The following is a 16,242-nucleotide window of genomic DNA, read 5'->3' on the forward strand; positions in this document are numbered from 1 at the left end:
CTGGCTAATTTTTGTATTTTTAGTAGAGACAGCATTTCACCATGTTGGCCAGGCTGTTTTCCAACTCCTCAGGTGATCCGCCTGCCTCGGTCTCCCGAAGTGCTAGGATTATAGGCATGAGCCACTGTGCCTGGCCAAAGTTATTCTACTTTTTAACTTGCAGTATTGTAGATAAGAAGTCTGGCTTTGTCTCACTATTTTTTTTTAAATTTTAATAACTTAGTCTTTCCATTTGGAAGCTTACAACATAATTTCTATTTTTGAAAGCCAGAATTTTTTTGTTTTTTCACCGTACTCCCATCTCTAATTAATCCTGCATCTATTTAAGTGTTTTTTCACTCTATTCCTATCTCTAATTCATCCTGCTTGAGACTTCATGAGCCCTTTCAGTCTAAAATCAAGTCTTATTTAGCCTAGGGATTACTTTCTTCTAGTATTTCTTTGATTGTTTTTTGTTTGTTCCTTTTATTCTTCCTGTGACTTCTATAATTTTAATATTAGAGTTTTTAGATTTGTCTTCTGTCTTACAGTTTTATTAATGGTTTTTGGTTTCTTTGGAGTTATTTACATGATATTTATTCTAGACCACTAATTTGTTATTTTCAGTGACTTTTTCCCTGCCTCTGAAATATTAAATTGAAAAATTACGGGTTTTTTCATTCTAGGAATTTTTACTGCTAAAGTTGTCATCATTGTTGCCTCCTTCCTTCCTGTCTTCCCTCATTTATTCTGTCCCTATAGTAGGTGCCTATTTAAATTTTTTGGTGTGATTCCCCCTCATCCATTCCTGCATATACTTACATAGTTAATGATCTTTCTCAGTTATGTAATGTTACGAGTTACAGAATCTCTCATTACCTATGTCGGTCATACTGTTATCTTTTTTCTCAAATAGAAAAAAATAGAATGAAAGTTATTTCTCTTTTGTGAGCCTGTTGGTCAGTAGCCTGTCACACGAAGAATTTTTGTTTGAATTTGGAAATTGTTCCTTGGAGCAGAGAGAGTTTTCATTTTCATCCCAACTCTGGCTTCTTTCTGGTGCTTTCAGTGTCAGTGAGAGCAGCCTTCCTCCCTGCTCTGTTAGATTCACTTAGGTACTGCTGACTGCTTGGGCAGTTTAAGGATTAGAGGACATTGACCAAGTCCAGTGAAAAGAAATAAACCTTTTTCCAAATCAATGTGTTTTTCACCCTTTCCTTAGAACAATTAAAAAGAAAAAAAATCCATGGTGGTACATGCTTGTAGTCTCATCTACTCTGGAGGCTGAGGCAGGAGAATCGCTTGAGCCCAGGAGGCAGAGGCTGCAGTGAGCTGAGATTGTACCACTGCACTCCAGCCCAAGTAACAGAGCAAGACTCTGTCTCAAAAAAAATAAAATAAAACAAAATAACTTCACACTTGCTGTTTCTTGATTCTCACATGGTTGGTTACATTACCTGAGGTTTCAGATGAATCTAGATTTATATTCTCCAGGATCCAGCAATTAGTCACAGTTATTTTAGTAGTTTAGGAGCAAGGTAAAGGGGATCAAGAAAGAATTCTCAGTTGTTCATGTTGCATAAGTTCTAATTTAGCCAGAGCTGCTGGTTCTTAGATACTTGATTTTTCTAAATATGTTAGAATTTTATGTTTTGCCTTAATATCTCAGGAATGGACATTTTAAATATTTTTCCTGTTCATACATACTTTTAATACTTCACCCACATATACTAATAAACATGCAAGCATTTATTGGTAAACTTGGCACATTTATATATTCAGTACTTTTTGGTTGAGTGGCGGACACGCACTTCCTGTATAAAGAAGTCAATACACTTAAAAATGTAAAAAAAAAAAAAAAAAAAAAAAAGATCTGACTTCAGCTGAGTCACCAAAACCACAAGCAGTCAAAGTGCTCAAGTCAGTGGCAACAACAACCCATTGCTTTGGGGCGTTTTCTCTGTTCATTGGCTCTTCACTTGTTGCTTGGTGTTTTCCTTAGTCTTCTGAGATCGGTTGCTTCATTAGTTGTTCAAAAAATATTTATTGAGCACTTAGAATGTGCAAAACACTATGCTGCATGCTGGGATAAGCTAAATCTACAAGGTCCCCTGCCCTCATAGAATTTACCCTGTTTCTTTAATACAGAGGTGGCAAAGGATTGGCCACATCTGACTCACAGCCATGTTTTATTTTGCTTACACAGCATCAGAAATGTTTTTTGAGCATTCACAAATGAGAATATTCATCTGAATACCTACATTTCCACCTGCTTTAATATACATCTGGCCACCCTGGGCCTTTATTTTCCCATGGCATTCTACTCGTAAAAGCAGCTGCCCCTTTTTGATAGGACTGCATGTACCAGTTTGCTTCCATTCTCTAAAAATCCCTGAAACCAAGACCAAATTCAACAGGCATTTATTGTTACAATTGTACTATTCTTTTTTCTTATAAAATAGTTAAGATGAGCCGCATCTTTAGGCATCTGAGTTTGTGACCCATGCATACTGATTATAGTCAGCCTGCTAATTATCTCATAGCCTCTAGAAGAAGCAGAAGAGAAAAAGCCTTACTTACATACTTCACTTTCAAGAAAAACAGTAGTAGATATGCACATTGTAATACTACTCCTCAAATTCATTCTAACAAAATGATATCGAATCCAGATTTATAAATCTAATGATAGTTCTGATGTAACATTTGATATTTATTGTTGTATGTTGTCATAGCTGTGTGAATTGGCATTTTCCAGCTTATTTCAATATTGCTGTAGTAAAATTTTGTTTACAATCAGCTAACATTTAGTGCCTTTTACACATTTTCACATTCATTAGATTTATTTTTAATCATCAGTATTAAAGACCATGTGAGATGTAGGTATTATCACTTGCATTGCAATTTATTTTATGAAAATGAGGCTCAAAGAGGTTTGTGACTTGTCCAAAGCTCAAGCCTGTTCTTTTTCCATGAGACTGCCTTCATTTGCGTTATCTCCTTAGATCTTCACAAGGATCCTAAGAGACAGGTCAAGCAGGTTTTATCATTATTACCACTTAAGATTGCAGAAAACAAACTCAGACTCCCTTCTTGCGAATAATCACGTAGCTAGTGTTCAGAACATACCTGCTCTGTTCCAGGTATCTCACTAGGCATTTGAGAGGTATTATTTATTTCTACCACTACCCTGTGAGGTAGGTACTATTATCCTGTTATATTCCATAATAAATTGGAAGAGTTGGAGTTTGAAACTAAACTGTAAATTAAAAAAAAAAAAATTGCTATGTATTACCCAGATTGCTGGACTCTTTTATTGCCACTATGAGCCTACATACATTAAAATTTAAACATTTGTCTAATTTTAAAAGTATACAGTAATAAGCTTGAAAATCAGATAAAGATATTAGCTTTGTTGTGTTTTCAGGACTGGTGCTTTTCTCTCCTAGTGATTGAAGAGAAATGAACCTGAAATTTTACTTCAAAGTATACTTTATTCTATTTTGGTCTGTATTCAATAGTTCCATTTTTTTTCTTGTTCATGTAGACAACTCATTTAGGAAAATATTTGTTTAGGTTTTAACAAATCAGTGTAATTGATTTTAAGTTTTAGTTTATTGTTGATTTGTGACAATGAGAGGGCATAGGAAAATTATCTTAGTTTGATTTCATGGTTGGGAAATAACTTGGTAATCTAATAATTTTCTAGACAACTTGTGTGACTACTTGTGGCTTGTTAGGTAAATACTTAATACTTATAAAATACTTAATCCTGAGTTAGCTTTTTAAGGTAAGTTAGCAGCAAAAAGGCCCAAGAAAGCTATGTCTAAGTGTGGAATTAGTGCTCCTTTTGTATATTGTAGCTTTTAGAGTTTGTGATTTGTGTTCCATTTTATTTTAGTTACATTTTCTTGGCGAATTCACCGAATTTCGATTTCCAGAATATTCCCAAGAGTATAAACTTTTTTTAAAAAGTCATCATCAAAAGAGTAACAAATTTTATTTCCTCCTAAAGAATAGTCTTAATTTTGCATTAAGTTTCTAACAGTGCAGATGAAGAGTAGCTACATGTTTAACGATCAATTCTTAGTTACATTTAAACTAGAGAGGCATTGAAAAAGTAATTTTCAGTGGCATCTAGGCAGAGAAGCCCAGATTAATAAACGTTATTCCCATATTTTTACTGATACATTTATCTTACAGTGAAAATGGCAACTTCCCTTTGTTAAATATAATTTCTAAGCCTATTTATATTTGAGTACAGTAATAGCTCATGGATCTGTAATTGAAAGAATTAGTTAATGTTACGTTCTTTTATACATATAAGAGATAACTTAATATCTGAAAGTATTTATTATTAAAACTTGTGAGCCCCAACTTTTTGTTCTTTGAGTAATTGCTTTTCACTAATGTTGTAAATTTTTTTAATTCTTGATTTTTCTAGGGATTATTTCACATTTCAGCTGCTTTTGTTTTCTACTGCTATCATTGAGGGTTCAAGAACAAAAAATAAGTCTTCAGGTAAAATGCCTGATCCATAATAGTGCTTGGCATTGTATTTTGCTGAAAAGATCATATACCTGTTTGGATGCTTGATCTGAAAATAAAGTTGTGATGATTATGAAATTTTCGCATGAAGTTTCCTTGGCTGCCTAACAAATTTAGTCTTATTTGTTGGTTTGGTTTTTTGTTTGTTTTTTTTTTTTTAAAGAATTTTGGCTGTTTGCTTTTTTTTTTTCCATGTCGTCTTGATCTGCAATAACTATATGGATATGTGCTTGGACCTGCTAAGTATTTTAATTTTGCATATTTGGCTGCTTGAATTTTAAGTAATTTCTTTGGACAATGCAAATTTTAAGAGCTTGAGAAGCTGTAAGTGAAATATCAAGTAACAGAAGTTTGTAACTAGTTTATAAATGTATATTCATTACCTATTATATATTTTAAGGTTTCATATTTTACCAAAATTAAATTAAAAATTCAGTTTCTCAGTTGCACAGGCCACATTTCAAGTGCTGTTTTCAGGCCATATGTGGCTAGTGGTTACCATTGTGGACAGCACAGATAAAAGATGTTTTTTCATCACCGTCCATAGTTCTATTGGACAGAGCTGTTTTAAATTGTGTAAGCAGTTAATTGTGAGGTCATTTCAGTTATTTTATCCAGAAGATAAAGCGTGTGACCAGTTTTGAGAGTACTTCCTCTAAATATGTAGCTTGAGTATTTAAAACTTAGTTGTTTAAAACAGTCCAGTTGCTTTGGTATTTACGTTGCTTTAAAGTGAAATTGTTTCTTGTAGCAGAATTCATGAAGTAGGAAAAATGCCAAGGACTTAGTCTAAATTTGAATCCTGACCTCAGGACTTAGTAGTTTAGTAACTTCTGGTAAGTTACTTTACTTCTTTGAGCCTCAGTTTCCTTATGTATAAAATGAAGGTAACAATAGTTACTTCATAGGATTAACATGTGACTTAAATATGTCAAAAGCACATTAAAAAGTACACATTTTTAATCCTTTTAAAATATAGAATGAAGCCAAAACATAAATTAATTAGACAGTGTCATATGCTTGGAGTTGTTCCCAGCCTGGCAGTTATAATAGGCGCCTAAGTTCCTGGTCTTCATGGAGTTATTTGATGACATTGTTCAGGTTTGAAACAAGTGGAATACCAAGGTGGAGAGAAAAAGAAATAGGAAGATGACTGACTTTGTTTTTGGAGAGGTGCATGAAGTACTATCTGATAATAACTAACATTTTGTATAGTGTTTTTTTATAACTTATAAAGTTTTTTCACACAATTCTTTAAAATTTCATCTCTAATATTTTGAGTACTTTTAACAGAAGAATAAAAGGAAACTTGAGGTTGACGAACATTCTTGTTCGTGAGAATGGAAATTCATATTAAGTTTTCAACTTTAAATCTTAGGCTCTTTCTACTTAAACAAGCTATTCTTTGATAGCAGTCGCATTTGTGAGGCAGGCATATATTTCAGAATCTCCAGGGGTGGGACTCAGGTACATATAATTTTTTGGTATATGTTGAAAATGCACCCATTGAAGTGATTCTAGTGCCCACTTCTGGTTAAAAATCGTAATCATTGCTCTTTTCCAGTCTTTTAACTTTTCTTTTCCTGTAATCAGTACATCTAAATTAATGCATAGATTACATGAATAAGACAAGGCATTAAACTGATAAGCAATGCGCTCATTTAACTTTTACTACTCTAGATGTTGAGGTATGAGCAATAACACTTTTTAAAAAGCAACACGTTTAGTTCCCTGTTAACAATCTCTTGTGTCTCCATTGATCATAGCTTGTGGAGGAGGAATCCAGACTAGCCAACTATGGTAGTTAAATCTGTGAGTGTTCCCTTCTCTGCTTCTTTAATGAGTTTTGGCTAGTTAGTAGTCTACCCCAAGATATTCCAGTTCTGAAGTGTTGACTCCTTAATCCCTGTGGGTGTTATCTTCATAAATGTTTTCAACTGATCTTTAGATTTTTAATCTTTTCCCAACTGTCTTGAAGATGCTTTAGTATCCTGGGTTTAGTGGTATTTCCAGGTCCTGTTTTTAAGTATGAATGTATCACATTACTAACAAGTCTTTCACAATTGTGAAATGTAGTTACCTATGTGAAGGCAAAAGCTCAAAACTTTCATCTGAATGAAAGTGTCATTATAGGGGTGAGAGAGGGGACTAGTCGAGCAAACCCCCAGGTAGGCAAAAATTAATCACATTCCACAGTGAATTTTCAAAACTGAAAATGTTTTTAAACATACAAAGACACATTCTAGTGGAAACAAGACTTTAAAATGTGAAAATTAAGCATTTGCTATTTGAAGCTGTAATCATGAGGTTTTGAAGTCAGAGTGAACTATCTTCTAACTCAGAGTTGCTTATCAAATGCAACTGATCAGTGGCTACAATATGTTAACATTAGCTTTTAATTTTCTGAGCAGAGATTATGTCACTAGAAGCTATTTTTAGTGGATATTAGGCTGTTTCTGCACTGAAATCAGTGTGTTCGGGATGTTTTTGTATACAGGTATACTTTTCTTGAACAGAAAATACAATTCTGAAGTACAGTTCTGATTATTTTTTATTGCTAGGGTTTAAGGGAGCTTATTTTTTAAATGACTTTAACCCAGCATTCTGAATTACACTAAAAAGATTGTTTAAACTTAGTACCTGCAAAGCATCTGAGGGATAAGTCTCGCCTCTGTCAATTTTAAAATAGCATTGTGTTCTTAAAATATGTATCATTCTGTTAATTATAGGCAGGTTGGATTTGTCTTTGTTGTACTATAAATTTTCTTATAAATAGGATAAAATGTAGACATTTTAAAATATTCTCATCTCAAAGACTTTGAAGAGCTCTGAAAATGAGATGCGTCTAAAATCGATGTTGCATCATAGTTTGGTGGAAGCATTTTTTTTTTACTTGGTGGTATATAAAGCTAATGGTGCATATTATGACCATTGATGTTTTAGGTTTGATAAAAAGTGGTGGTTAACTTTTTGAAGGTGGTTGTGAAACTTACACTCACATAATTCTTTGATAAGAATGGTATACCTTTGTGATGAAAAAATACGTAAGTGGTGAGAATATACCATATTACTTGGAATTATAGACCTTTACCAAGTTTTTTTAGTGTCTCCTTTAGATCCTTTTTCTTTTTGTTCTCACTGCTATCAGTTAGATGCTTCACATTAAACTTGTTCCCTATCTGAATCTCCTATTGAAAGATACTAGAACAATAAGAGAAAAATGGAGATCAAGAGAATGAGAAAAGGCATGGGGTGCAGGATGGGGTAGGAGTAGTGGGTAGGATCTCTAGGGCCAAGAGAAAAAAAAATGGGGAAAGGGAGGGCACTTCAGGGAAGTGGTAATAACATTTTCCGTTTATCCAGCTTTGCTTGTCCAGAAATCTTTACCTGCTTAAGTTTCTGACTGTAATATATTAGCTTGTGAGCTGCCCAGTAGTTAGCTCAAATCACTCCTAACGTATTCAGTCCATTCAGCTGATATAAACCCTTCTTGCTGAGGCCTTTGCTTATTCTGCAGAAGGTGCCCTGTTACCTCCTCCAGCATTCTGAGTAAATCATCTCCTGGTATCTTCTCTTATGTAGACCAAATAGAGTCTGTGTTCCTTCTTAATGTGCAGTCTCAAATGAATAATTAAAGGGAAGAACCACTTCTTATAGAATGAATTTTTCTGCAGGGTACTCTTACAGATAATGTACACAGTCGAATTTGTTGGTTGGTTTTTATAGGAGGAATGGGCATATCAAACAAATACTTAACTTTAGAAAACGTCCCTGCCTTTCTGTTTCTTTCAGAATTTAGGTAGAGATTGATGCAGTCTTTACCGTTTAGCATATTTGATTTTTTATTTTGAAAAGCAGTAATTTGTTTATTTATAATATAAATTCATATTGCATGTTCCTGCTTTAGCTTTCCATTCTGTAAACGAAGAACATATACTCTGGAGCAGTTTGTCCATGTTCTTCAGTAATGGCATGTTTTATTCTGCATTTAAAAAACAGTCACAAAGTAAATCTGGCTTACATACTCTATTTTAAACAAACTGCTTTTAAAAATTAAAATTTAGCATTAGAATATAATTTAAATTTTCAGTATAAAACATGGATTGAGAGAACCTTAACATTTTTTCAAAAGGAACATTTGCATTATAAAGAGATTTACCCTTGAAGATTTTAAGCACACCATAGAGTTTTTTGTTTGTTTGTTTTTAAATACCCTGCAGATCCTTTTGGAAGCCACTCTAATTAATGCCTGGAGTAGGCTTGCCATTGTCATGGAAAAAGATTATGAAGAATTGCTGCATCCAGTTCTGAAATCCTCAGATTGCCAAAAGTCTCTTTCAGAATCTATACAAAAGTTTTGATATTCCTTTGCATTTTCTTGAGTTAAGCAACTTTTTAAAAGTCCCACATTCGGGGTGATTTCTTGAACTTACCCAATTTTATTATTTTATAATTTTTAAAATTATAATAGTATTTTATTTTCATGTCTTTTTAGCCACATTACACTGTAAACTTCTTTGAACTATCTTGGTCACACTAAAGGAAAAGAAATTCATGGTACAAATAACTAGCTTATTGATAAAGTTATAGAGCAAAATCTGCCCAATTTGGGTGATTCTGTACTGTTTTTGCTTACCGTAATGCTTCAATAAAATAGAAATGAAAACATGAGACAATGGAAGTAAAGGTAAACATTATTCAGTCATTTATGAATAGTATTTCAAATACACATGCTGAGTTTTATGTATTTCTGGCGAAAAGATATGCCAAGTAAGGTGGAATCACAACTTTTTATCAGTTAGCATTCACGTAATTCTTTTTTCAATTTGATGGATAATTTTATTGTCCTGAATTCATTTTCTCTTTCTTCAGAGGATGTACTGAGTAAAGATGCTGGGGAATGTGCAATATGCCTTGAAGAATTGCAGCAGGGAGATACTATAGCGCGACTGCCTTGTCTATGCATATATCATAAAGGGTAAGTTCACCAAGTTGGTATTAGAGTAAAAGATTGTTCTCACAGTTTCAGACATTGTAATTAGGGCTGAAAAGGAATCTTCATTGAAACCACCCCCTCCCTGTCTCACACACACTTCTTAAAACTTAATGATCTTTTTTCTCTATTTGAACTAAGACTTGAACCCACATCTGTTTGTATCCAAAATGCTACTATTTTTAAAGCATTTGCTATGACCCAGCTGTTGTCCATAGCTTCCTGAATAAATTATCTCATGTAAGCCTTGTAACCATTGCATTTTACAATTGAGAAAATAAGCTAAGGGACAGTATGGAATTGCCCCAAGGTTACAAGGCTAGTAAATGGCAGAGTTGAGATTCCAGTAGATTTGGAATCTGCTTGACTCCAAAACCTGTCTGCTTTCTCATATGGTCTTCTTGCTTTTAGAGTGATACAGGAAAAATTTGGGGTTAAAAAAAAAAAGTTTAAGGTAACCACAAAAAGAAAACTATAACTTTCAACCTGATGAAAATACAGTACTTAAGTTAAGATGAGGTGGGGGAAAACTTAGAGAAAACAGAGGAAATAAAACAAAATATGGATACAAAAATATATCCAAATATATCAGTTATAATAAATACACATAGAACAAACCCACTGGTTGAAAAACAGATTGAAAGGTTGGGATAGGTAGTTGATAAACAACACATTTGAACATAAGTATACATAACATTTGAAAGTAAAAGGATAGAAAACTATATCCAGGCAAATATTAACTAAAAGAAACTACAAAGCTAAACTAGTATTAGACAAAGCAAACTTTACAGCAAAAAGCATTATTAGGGATAGAATTCCTATAGAATGACAAAAAGTATATAACATTCAATTTTTTTTTTTTTTTTTTGAGACGGAGTCTCGCTCTGTTGCCCAGGCTGGAGGGCAGTGGCGTGATCTCAGCTCACTGCAAGCTCCGCCTCCCGGGTTCACGCCATTCTCCTGCCTCAGCCTCCCGAGTAGCTGGGACTACAGGCGCCCGCCACCATGCCCGGCTAATTTTTTATATTTTTAGTAGAAACAGGGTTTCACCGTGTTAGCCAGGATGGTCTTGATCTCCTGACCTCGTGATCTGCCCGCCTTGGCCTCCCAAAGTGCTGGGAATAACATTCTATTTTTATGTATCTAATAACATCTCAAAATATTTATAAAACCCTCAGACGAAACTGACAAATTTATCATCATAATGGAACATTTCAGTACGCCTTTCATTGAGTCAAGCCACATACACAAAAAATGAATCAAGACCTAGAAAAATAGAGCAATGCAGTTAAGTTTGATCTAACTGATGTGTATATGTATTTGTATCTGTGCCCATCAATTGATTAGAGAATACATATTTTTCAACCACACATGAAGTATTATAGAAATTGATCATGTCCTAGACCATAAAGCAAATCGCAGCAAAGTACAAAGAATTGGTACCATATAGGATGCTGTACACTGACTACTATTAGATGTCACTAATAAAAAGATAAATAATCCTCATACATACTTTTGAGTAACTTGTGGATCAAAGAAAAAATCATCATGGAATGCAGGAAATACTCAGAACTGAATAACAGTGATGTTTTTGGCAAGTACCTAGAGTGATCCTCACAAGGTTCATGTTACAGTAGAAAGAAAGGCTGAAAACCACCCAATAAGCCAAGTTTCTTACTTAAGAAATCAGAAAAGTAACAGCAGAATAAACACAAAGAAAATAGAAAAAAATAGTGAAGATCAGAGAAGAAAATAAATTTTAAAATGACACACTAGAGACCCACAAACCACCAGTTGGTTCAGAACAGGATTGTTCTGAAAAAATGAGGAATGTGAATTCAGACACAGAAGAAATTAAAAATAATGAGAAAAAACAGGCCTATAGAGACAATGCAACAATGAGTTCTACCAGATATCCAAAGAACACCATGCTAACAACCTTAGATTCTTCCAAGAAGTAGAAAAAGATGGAAGGTTCTCCCATTTATTTTATGAGAAAAGTATAAACTTGATACAAACTCAGATAAGGACAGTACAGGAAAGAAAATTAGAAAACAGTCTCATGAACATAGATATAACAGTCCAAAAACATATCAACAAACCCAACTCAACAATAAGTATCTAACAATATATATCTAAAATAATGCCTCATGACCAAGTTGCATTTATGCTAGGGAATGCAAAGAAACTGTAAGACAGAAAATGTATAGATGTAATTTACTACATTAACAAAGGAAAGAAACATTAACTCAATAAATGTGAGAAAGCTTTCAGTAAAATTCTATCCTTGCATATTAATGATTTAAAAATAAAAGCTAACAATAAATATTGGATAAATTATTAAAATTTGTGAGAGTTCAGCAGGGTTGCCAGATATGAGATCAACCTATGGAAATAAGTTGCATTCATATTGCAACAAGAAAAAAGGAAATATCTCTTAAACTATAACATTAATGTCAACAGAGACTAAAAGGACTATAAGGCTTATAAGGATTAAATTTTATAAAAGATATGTAAGACTTTCCTTTAGATAAAATTTGAAAACTTTATTGAAAGATATAGGTAATCTGAAATTAATCTGGACATCTACCATATTGTGGATAGAAAGACTCAGTGTCATAATGATGTCATTTTACCTCAGATTGATCTATATAGTTAATACTACCTTAGTCAAATCTCAACTAGTTAGTTCATGTAACTTGACAAGTTGCTGCCAAAACTGCATGGGAACCAACGAGTGAAGGGCCAAGAACAGTTAAGACACTCATGAAGAAGAACACCATGTTGGTGGGACTTGTCCTGTACAGATTTATTATAAGACCATATTAATTAAGACAGTATGGAAATGGCACAGGTGAGCCAGTGGAACAGAATGGAGTCCATAAACACTTGTGCCTATCTGGAGAGACAGCATAGCATGAGAGTTAAGAGCATGGAGTTTGAAGTCAAGACACTCAGCATTTGAATCCCAGCTCCTCCACTGATTCTCTGTGTGATCTTGGTCAAGTTAGTTTTTTTCTCTCTTGATTCATAAGATGAAGACAATAGAAACAACTTCATAGAGTATAAGGGTATAAACAAGTGCTGGCACATACATAATAGATGCTATATAAATGTTGAATAAATGAAAAAAATTGATTTGCCAGAGACGAAATTACAGTATAGGAGAGAAAGAATGAACTATTCAATAAATGGTGCTGGGATCAATTGGTTATTGATATGGAAAAACAGTTGAGTCCTTATCTTGCATTTGAAATAAAAGTCAATTCCAGGTTGACTAAATACCTGCCTCTGGAACCAAAATCTAAAGTGGCGAGGAAAGAAAATCGTGGAAATGTTTTTGACTTCTTGGTAGGGAATTATTTTTTGTCTGGGATACACTTCTCCCCAAGAAATAATTTCAAGATTGATAAATTTGGCTGTATTAAAAATTAAAACTTATTTGTATCATGACCCAGCAAAAAAGTAAAAAACTAGACTTTATACTAGGATTGTTTTTCAACACACATAATAAAAGAGGTTTGGTATTGGAAATAGCGTTCTCCCTCTATGACTTTCTGTAATGCAGTGAACTCATTGCATTTGGTAAATGGGAGAGTGAAGACAGTATAATAACAGGATCTTACTGGTTCTACATAAGATTTTCCAGCACATTAATGTTCTGCTTCATCAGATAACAGCAGATGAAAGCATATATGCTAACAACGAGCTATGTAAGAATACAGTATACCCATCTCCCCATGTTCTTACTCTTAGTTTAATTAGACCATGGGCTTTGCTGTGAGTCCTAATATTTCACAGTTCTCACAATTTGTGCATTAGCTTTTTTCTTCATAACTCAGCAGTCTCAATCCTACCTTAATCCTCTTTCTGTAAGGCTAACTTCACCATTTAAAAAAAAACATATTTACAGTCATGTTCTATTTATTAGGAATGAGCATGTCTTTGTTCTGGTGATAAAACTGTGTTATTTGAGTAGTCTGCCTTTAACCTGACTTTTCCCACAAGCCCTGTTACTTTAGCTTAAAGTTTTGTGGAAAGCAGTGTTTATCAAAAGCCTGTATATTATAACTGAAATACCTGGATAATAGTTTCCTAGAAAACTATCAGTTAATTCAGAAAAAAGGACCCTCAATTGGCCAATAAATAATATAAATAGGCATATTTGGTAGATAACCCTGTAATAGCTGTGTGGAGTACATATTCTACAACTCAGTAATTCCACCTCTACATATATGCCCTAGAGAAACTCTTGATCTTTTGCTCTAAGACAGTGCTACTATTCAAAGTACAAGTCCAGAAGGCAATAAAGAGTTTCTGCCAGTTAAATCAACACTATGCTTCTTTCATTGAGAAAGCCTTGCTGTGATTTTTTAAAGTCATTTGAAACAGTGTGATTAGTGAGGAAATTAACTTGTATTTGGGCGCAAACTCCTTATCTCAAAGAATGTTCATAGCATCATTGAAAATGTCCATCAGTGAAAGAATGTATATGTAAATTGTTTATATTTATATAATGGAATGTTGTACACAATGAAAATGTAAAAACAGGCCAGGCGCAGTGGCTCACACCTATAATCCCAACACTTTGGGAGGCTGAGGTGGGTGGATCACCTGAGTTCAAGACCAGCCTGACCAACATGGTGAAACCTCGTCTCTACTGGAAGAAAAAAAAATTAGCTGGGTTTGTGGCAGGTGGCGCCTGTAATCCCAGCTACCCAGGAGGCTGAGGCAGGAGAATTGCTTGAACCCGGGAGGCGGCAGAGTTTGCAGTGAATTGAGATGTTGCCACTGCACTTCAGCCTGGGCGACAGAGCAAGACTCCGTCTCAAAAAACAAAAAGCGAAAATGTAAAAACAAGAGACTTACTAACAATTGCAAATCTCAAATTGAGCAAAAAAAGCAAGTTACAAAAAGCATAATGCTGTTTTATGGTAGCATTTATATAAAATTTTAAACATGGAAGCAGTACTATATGTTGTTTTAGAATATACACATATATAGTTATATAGAGTAAGAAGATGCCTAGAAATGAAAAATACCAAATTGAGAATAGTGCTTTCCTGCTGGGTCTGAGAGAAGGGAATATAATCATGTAAATAACAAATGAATATAGCCTAGAATGGAACATATGTAGATTGACAGACGTTTATGTGAAGAGGACCTGGAGTTTTAAATGATTACTTTCTCATGATGAGCCAGAGTTACCTGGTTGTAAAATAAGGAGTACTCATGTTAGCTCGCAAATAGATACTATTCAGATATATTATGAATTAACACATCTGGAGTATTTTATTTGATGCTCAGAATTTTGTTTTAAGAGGTTTTCTGGTAGACACAGTGGAACTTCCAGGGCCATGTGGTAGAGAGCAGGCTGAAAACAATGTCTTAAGCCAAACTGGCTATATATTTCGAGAACAAAAGTCTTAATGGCAGCTGAAATTCAGATATTTGAAAGAACCTGTTGATGTGGTACTCTACCTTTTTTTCTTTTTAGTTTCATCTATCACTTTTACCTACCAAACCAACCTATCTGGACATGAGGATGATAAATGTTAACTTTGCCCTTCAGTATATTAACCAAGTCTTGTAGTTTTGCGGCATATGTAAATTTGAAATATGTCACCAATGAAAATGTTGAACAGGTTGAATCCTGCTTGGATAACTTGCTAGCTGTTAGGCAAGTAATAGCTAGTTAGTAGACCTTGATTTTTTCACCTATCATGGTACTGTGAAATAGAACTTTCTACCATAATGGAAAATGTTCTATATCTATGCTGTTCCCTAGAGTAGTCGTGAGCCATGTTGCTGTTGAGTGCTTGAAATGTGGCTAGTGTGACTGAGGAACTGGATTTTTTAATTTTATTTCAATAAATCTTAAATAACCAGTGTGTGGCTCTTGTCTACTCTGTTGGACAGTGCAGATCCACAATGACGATGATCATATGCACCCTAATATTTAGCTTCTAATAAAATAAGATCATAAAATACTTCCTAAATACAAATGATTAATGTATATTTATTTGTGTATGTATATGTATTACATGGTGGGATAGGATTTAAATATTCAATAATCACATATAAATATAGCTTTAAAAATGAAATATTGGCAAGGATTAAAATTTAAAAGCCATTTTTTATTACATTTATAGGTGACATGAACAGGTTGATAATGTGCATAAATGAATAACTGTTTTGAAAAGAAAAATTATGCAAATTTGTCATTCAGTTTTGAATATTGGTAAAGTGGTAGTTCAGATTATCTTTTGGAAGTAGTTCTGTTTGAACTTTAAAGTACTTTATAGCATAATTTTGCAAAGGTTTTTTTCTTAATCGCTTAGAATCAAAATATAATAAACATTCTTATCTGTTGCTTATATATGCCAAATATAATTTAAAATGCTCATTTTTTTCTGTAAAAAATATATTAAAGTCAAGAAGTATTTTTACTGTGGCTGTCATTATATAAATAATTAGTATAAGAATCTCAGTTTTTCTGGTTTTGTTCCTTTCTAGCTGCATAGATGAATGGTTTGAAGTAAATAGATCTTGCCCTGAGCACCCTTCAGATTAAGCGTCAGCTTCCTGTTTTATAGGTAATTTTTTTTGTAATTACTTTTTAAAGCGTTAGCCCAAATTATACATTCTAAACTATAATTTTTATTTATTCATTTACTCATTGAGGTGCATGAGTGTGTATGTGTATGTTTCAGACACTTAGGCTA

General features: G+C 33.7%; 1 protein-coding gene across 3 annotated transcripts in view; it reads left to right on the top strand.

Moving 5' to 3' along the window:
- ZNRF2 (zinc and ring finger 2) overlaps window positions 1-16,242 on the top strand; it is an 82,233-nt gene that overhangs the window by 62,503 nt on the left and 3,488 nt on the right. Inside the window, exons 3-5 of one of the 3 annotated variants that reach the window (XR_004672402.2) lie at window positions 4,421-4,497; window positions 9,397-9,502; window positions 16,034-16,113. Coding sequence is in view for 1 of the 3 variants with exons in the window: in XM_055115819.2 (XP_054971794.1) it covers window positions 9,397-9,502; window positions 16,034-16,091 (164 nt within the window). In the remaining 2 variants the exon portion in view is untranslated. Of the gene's footprint in view, window positions 1-4,420; window positions 4,498-9,396; window positions 9,503-16,033; window positions 16,116-16,242 lie in introns of those variants that run through there. The other 2 variants (XR_004672403.3, XM_055115819.2) reach the window with 2 other exon arrangements.

This window comes from Pan paniscus, chromosome 6 (genome assembly GCF_029289425.2).
Source record: "Pan paniscus chromosome 6, NHGRI_mPanPan1-v2.0_pri, whole genome shotgun sequence".
Taxonomy (NCBI): domain Eukaryota; kingdom Metazoa; phylum Chordata; class Mammalia; order Primates; family Hominidae; genus Pan; species Pan paniscus.